This window comes from Polistes fuscatus, unplaced genomic scaffold, assembly GCF_010416935.1.
Source record: "Polistes fuscatus isolate 324 unplaced genomic scaffold, CU_Pfus_HIC Scaffold21, whole genome shotgun sequence".
In the NCBI taxonomy this organism is placed as follows: domain Eukaryota; kingdom Metazoa; phylum Arthropoda; class Insecta; order Hymenoptera; family Vespidae; genus Polistes; species Polistes fuscatus.
In genome coordinates, this window is record NW_025113098.1 from 2,697,713 (window position 1) to 2,704,606 (window position 6,894).

The following is a 6,894-nucleotide window of genomic DNA, read 5'->3' on the forward strand; positions in this document are numbered from 1 at the left end:
GTTCTGCTAATTGAAACAGGAATTGTTTTCGTTCTATTTTTATTCCGGTCACTTCTTTATAAAGGATCCAAGCATTTATTGCAGCCAAATCTAAAATGTTAAAAAATATTTGGAGGGGCCATCTACGAGAACTAGATTTCACCGTATATTTTCTGGTCATTTGATCTGTCATATCAACTCCAAATTTTGTTTGATTATAAAACTGAATAGAATCTGGTAACATTTTTCTATTACTTTTATCAATTTTTACAAATTTATGCCTGGAACTTAGAACAGCCACTCTTTTGTTCTGTTTGCTTTTATATATTGTAAGGACACAATTTTCTGATCTATATAGGAGAGTGGAAAAACGAGGCATTTTATCCTTCGATTGTTTGGCTGCTTTGGGTAATTCTCTTTATTTCCTCTAATAGTTCCAACTAATGTAGTTTTTTTGTTCAATAATTTCGTCGCTAGTGACATGCTCGTAAAAAAATTGTCGGTCGTGACACTTCTTCCACAGCCTGTATATGGTTCGATAAGTTTCAGAACAACGTATTCGCTTAGAAGCATTGACGATGGTCGTTGTTCATCTTTCCCCAAGTAAGCAAAACCATTCAACACGTACTTGCTAGTAACGTCTGATGCAAGCCAGAATTTGATGCCAAATTTATTCGGTTTATTAGGCATATATTGTATAAACCTGCACCTAGCTTTTGTTGGAAATAATTGTTCGTCAACTGTTATGTTTTGCCCTGGTTGATAGCAAGCTTGACTATTTTCAATAAACTTCTCCCATATTTCCGAAACCAAGGCAAATTTATTTGTTCGGATACGTGTACTTCTTTCAGTTCGTTTGTCAAAACGAATAAATCGTAGAATTTGCTTGAACTTATCTCGGGACATAGTTCTTCTGAAAAATTCGGGACCCCACTTGACTGACCATAAATAACTTAGTTTTAAATTTTTTGCCTCGTAGGCTCCACGAGCATATAAAATGCCAATAAATGCACGTATTTCCGGTAGTGTAGTTGTCCAATCGTAATTCAAAATTCGGCTGGCTTCTTCTTCTGTGCACTTTTTTATATGTTTGATAATATAATCATTTATTATCAACGAGAATGCACTGACAAGATTATTTGCCATAACGTTTCTTCTTGCGTAGCCTGTTGGTCCTGTCACACCCTTGAAAATACACGTAGATGGTAGCCTTCCGGGAATACCGCCTTCGTCAATCTTCGACCACACAGTACCATCTGCAGCTGTTTCGGTCTCCTCAGAGGTATTTTCAGTTTCTTCTTCTGAACTAATTAGCACCCTACGCCTATTCCTGGGCACATTGATGACATTTTCATTTTCATCGTTGGTGATCGCCTCTTCGTCGCTCTCTTCAGCATCAGATGTCTCACTTTGAATATGATCCGATTCATCTTCAGATGATAGTTCCCATCTCGTTGCATTTGATTCTATATCGGAACACTCTTCACCTATCTCTCTTAGCTTTTCAAGTAGTTCTCTTCTGTTGGACATTTCTTTTATGAACTTAGAGCGCAAAAGAAATCAGCTAAACAACGTGTTAGAACGACTGGCAGTGCATATAGCAAGCCTGACAAAAGTCGACACGTATCGTCGAAAAAAAAAGACGAGCCGTATCGATTATAGTATTTGATCATACACTCAGTGATCCTCCTTCCCATCTGAATTACGTTACAGCGCGTTCAAAGGGAACAAAGCGCGTGGCCAGGCCTGGCATAAAGATTCGAATAACAATTGCGAATAACAATAACAATAACTTTAGTTATTGAAATGCTGCAACTTATCAAGTATATATCGTAATCGACAATTTATCATGAACTTGTATGTTATCATGTTATTCCAATCCAGAGCCGAACTGGTCTTTTCCAAGCAGTCAAAATGACTGCTTTTCGGCAATATAGGTATAACACACATGTATATACCGGAAATGAAGGAGGGGGGGGCAACAACAATGATTAATTAACCCATTTATATGTTGTAGAAAAAGTCACAAAATTATAAGAAGCTATGTCATTATTTAAATAATTATTTTTTTAATTGAAATTCAAAAGCAGTCAAAATGACTTGCTTAGGCAATCTAGTGTTAATTATACCGTAACTTAAACGTAGAATATATCATATTTTTATATCGTTTTTTCTTTTATATATTATTATATATATATAATTTAATATTAATTATTACGTTTACGCAAAAAATATTTACGCAAAAAAATGTTAGATAAACCCGTACGCTTCGTTGAAACTTCGTGTTCGTTTACGCACGCAAGCATGCAAGCACGCATGCGCGAACCCGCTAAAGTATGCGCATGCGCACTGTACTCCCTTTATTATTAAATTTGTTCTTTGCATTTCGTACTACTTTATTCGTAAATCAGGATTTATGTAAAAGGCAGGCAGGCAGGCGCGGCGGAACGTGTAAAATTATGTTGCACGGAAAACATAAAGCGTATATCCAAGATTAACGCGATTGCTCGACTCCCAAGTAAATTGCTAAATCTGAACTTTCACTTTTGCTCGATCTATATAACCTAGCGCCATCTGCGAATTCAAACGAAAGAATAACGATTCTTCTCTCGTTTCATTCCCTTTTGATTCGATTTTTCTTTCTTTTCTTTTTTCTAACATTAGTGTCAATTACTTTCACTTCTAATCTTTTTTTTTATTTCTTTCATTTAAGTGTATTTATCGTTTGGAATTTTTCGAAATGCGACATGCCTCGCGATTCGATCGATCCTTTTCGTTCTCCGCCATATTTGATTTCTATCGATAAATCTTACACTAAAATTATCGTTCATAGATTTAAAAGAAAAAAAAAAAAAGATATCGTTATCTAATCGATTTCTCGTTCGATATTTATTTAACGCGTTCGCTAATTACGGTCTAATAGGAAAATTACAGACCATGACTTTTCGTAATTGTTTTATACATTCAATCAAATATAATCACATTTATTTAAACATAAAATATACTAATAATGCTAACAAAATATTCAATGTAAATATCACATGGATTACAGATAAATTATTTGTTAGATAAACCATATCTACGCACAAACGGAAAACAAAATAATAATAATAATAATAATAACAATAATAATAATCGTATTATATTATATCATTGTTCCTTGATCCACGACACGAAGGATTAGTTTAAAGGGTTAAAAAGATAGATTAAGAATTAACTACTCGTTCGATTCCACTCTCGTTCTCGACGATAGAACCTCGATTTAACTCGGAGCGTTCACCGCGAGTGGAGAAAGGACGAAAGTCGTGGAATTCAATGAATGTCGAGGTTCTCTCTTCGATAATAACTAACTAATAAGACGAGACCTAAAAGTTGACAGGACAACGACATTTTTTTCTTTTTACAAATTTTACACAGTTCTTTATTAATCCGTCAGGATCGTACAATGTACGAGCAATATGACGCAATACTCAAATATTTTCAAAAAAAGTGAAGAAACGAAGGTAGAATTTTCACGTGCATTCGTACATATCAAATTCGTTTCGCGTTAAATCGAACAATTAATTTTTTTACAGTTTAATTCGGTAAAAAAATATGTTGGAAAATGGGATAAGAAAAAGCAGAAGAAGAAGAAGAAATAAATAAGAAAGAAAAAGAAAACAAAAATAGAAGAAAAGGGGTCGCGCGAAACGTTAATCTTGGGTGTACTTTTATGGTGCAATTAAATCTCTATTACATGGAAATTAACGTCTCGCGTTCACCGGTTTAAACATTTTATCGCGAACCCAAGGAGGAGGAGGAGGAGGAGGAGGAGGAGGAGGTTTATTTCTTGGGAATGGGTTAGGTTCATTTTGTCCCGTGTGAGGAAAGGAAATGGAAAAGGCACAGGGTGAAAGAGAAAGAACAAACGAAGAAGTGTCTCTCACTCGCTCGCTCGTTTTCTTTTTCATTTTATTTTTCTTTTTCCATTAATATATCTTTCTTTTTCTAACTCATGTGTATTCATGACCAGGACCGTGGATAATGCCCGAGAGTCTCCACGCATCATATCTTACATATGTGGAATATTAATTCTCGTCATTCGTATGCAATGTCCGTAATATTCCCATGAACACGTCTCTTGGTTCGGGAAATGTTACAGGTGCGAGTAACTATGAAATAAGAAGAAAAAAAAAAAGAGAAAAAAAATCAAATGAAAAAAGAAAAGAAAGAAAGAAAGAAAGAGAAAGAAAAATAGAGATGAAAAAGATAGAAAAAGAGAGAGAATATGATGTGCATGTGTATTTAAAGAAAGAAAGAGAGAGAGAGAGGGGGGGGGAGAGAGAGAGTATGATGTGCATGTGTATTGGGAGAGAAAGAGAGAGAATATGATGTGCATGTGTATTTAGAGAGAGAGGGAGGTATGATGTGCATGTGTATTGGTAGAAAACGCATTATGTATACTGAAACGCTTGTGAGAATATGTAAATAATATCCCGCAAACTCGTGGATTATATGGACGAACAGAATCGGCCTATAATAACACGGAAATAAATCTAACAGAGAAGAACGTCTACTCGTTGTCCGGTATAGCAACTAAGCTCTTCGGAATACCTATACGATTTTGTACTTTCGAGTGTTGGTTATTTATTAATCATCAATATTCTGTACTTTGAAAGAGAGAGAGAGAGAGAGAGAGAGAAGTAAAGGTTCTTGTGAACATTGGTGGTGTTGGGTAATAAACGTTTTCAATTTGGAATAATACAAAAATATTTGTGTAGAGTATATAAATAAGAAAAATATGATACATGGTGAAATATTTAATCGTAGATTTAATCATTTATTCAAATCTAATTTCGAAGAATTGAAAAATATTATTATATATATATTATATTATATTATGTTATATCGAATATTTATCAAATGATTTATTTATTTTGTTCAATATAATTACGAAAATTATTTATTACTTTTACTTTAATATATAGAAAATATTTACTTTTATTTTGTATATATTAATATTATTGATTATTATAAACGTTATTTATTTTGTTCAATATAATAATAATATTAATATAAATCATTTGATATTTTTATATCATATTTTTCTATTGAACATTTTTACGACAGAATAAACGCAACGAAGATATTTAAAGAGCCGTGAGGCGAAACGATATCTCTGCGTAGTTCAGTGGTAATAATAATCATCATAAATTCATCATCATCATCACTATCATCTCTCGTCGTCATTATCACTTTTATCATCATCATCATGATGATGATGATGATGATAGTAATGGCGGCAATCGTCGTCAACCAAAGCCGAAGCATGATCACTCGTTAACTTGTATGCTTTTATGCCTCTGGCGAATCACTGTCAAGGTTGTTACGCTTCGTGGAACGACGAATTCCATAACACGTGGAAAAGTGCGGGGGTGTTGAACGATGACTCCTAAGAAAACTGCATCTCTTTTCGTATTTTCATCTCTCTCACATTCTCTCTTTTTAATTTATATCATAGATTTATATATTTGCTTTACTTTAATATTTTATTATTTTACATTATTATATATTATATATTTAATATTATTTTATTGTATAATATATTTTTGAAGTTATACTTCTTTTAGCGCGTTGGGGAAAATGTAATGGGAAGTGATTTTTTTCCGAGCGACACGAAAAATCGACACCATGAAGTTTGTCGCGATATTTACGACGCGCGGCAAAGCGATTTCAAGTATACGGCGTGAAGTTGTCTTCTCTTCTTCTTCCCCCCTTTTTTTCTCAAGCGGGTCACCCATCCAAATACTAATCGTACGCAGCGCCGCTTTACTTAAATGATCGAAGCGAGAACTAATGCTGTAACCGCGCCATGACTGTTGACGCGTCAAGTTATTCGATATATCTCTCTTATATTTAGTGTGGACTGATATCTATATTTTCATATTTTCTTTTTCTTTTTTTATTCTTTCTTATATATATAATAATTATTATTCTTTGAAGTTTTTTTTGAAGTTATTTTGAGGTTATTGAGGTTATGTTCGTTTTGGTACGGCAAAGAAGTATAACTTCTCACGTGCGTACACAAGTACACACACCAGTTTTTATTTTACATTATTATATATTACATATTTTATATTATATATATTGTATAATATATTTTTTTATATTATATAATGTGTTATTGGATAAATAAACCAAGTTACAATGAGGAAAGGATTTCATTACGCATTGGTGCTATTTAGCCCTTTTATGGAATCCCTTAATAAATTTAAATTTTGTTTCTATAAATTTCACACACCATTTGAAAAGAATATACAATTACTTTTATTTATTTATAATTTTGAACGATTATTGTGTAAACACTTGATTAGTTTTATTTGGAATATATTATACTATTCTTTTTCTATCTTTTTAGTTTACCTTCTATCATTTCCTTCGATATTTTTCCGCTTTCCCTGATATTACGCATAAACCCCGTAATAAATGTTGTAAGTTTCCGCTTGGTTCCATTAATTACAAAATGTCTATTAAATTATATAAAACTATCATTGCCATTACGAAATAGTTCGAACGATGATTAAGATTAATAACGATGATACCAATCGATAATTATCACAGATTAACAATATATAATAACAATAATACAAATAATATAATTAAAACGAATGCATTAGATTTCCGTAATAACGCAGTTCAAATCTTGTGTCCCAATTGTACCATTAAAAATTATTTAATGTACCTACTATTGTATTATACAATTTATAAATCAATGATTTAAAATATTGCAAGAAAAATCCTTCAAAAATATTTTATGATAAAAATAATACTAAACAAATTATGCTTATATATTAATTAACATTGGAAACAAGAATTCACATTCAAATGAATAATAATACAATAATAAAACTTGTCAAATTTGTTAATGCTTACGTT

At 32.4% G+C, this 6,894-nt stretch overlaps 1 protein-coding gene across 1 annotated transcript; it reads right to left on the bottom strand.

Annotated features, from left to right (window-relative positions):
• Positions 1-267: 267 nt before the first annotated feature.
• LOC122517862 (piggyBac transposable element-derived protein 4-like) lies at positions 268-1,509 on the bottom strand. The gene has a single exon (XM_043636459.1). The coding sequence runs from the start codon at positions 1,507-1,509 to the stop codon at positions 268-270; it is 1,242 nt and encodes a 413-aa protein (XP_043492394.1).
• Between the last annotated feature and the right edge of the window lie 5,385 nt (positions 1,510-6,894).

Excerpts from the sequence above, each read along its gene's own strand:
- LOC122517862 (XM_043636459.1), bottom strand. The coding sequence starts at position 1,509 with ATGTCCAACAGAAGAGAACTACTTGAAAAGCTAAGAGAGATAGGTGAA.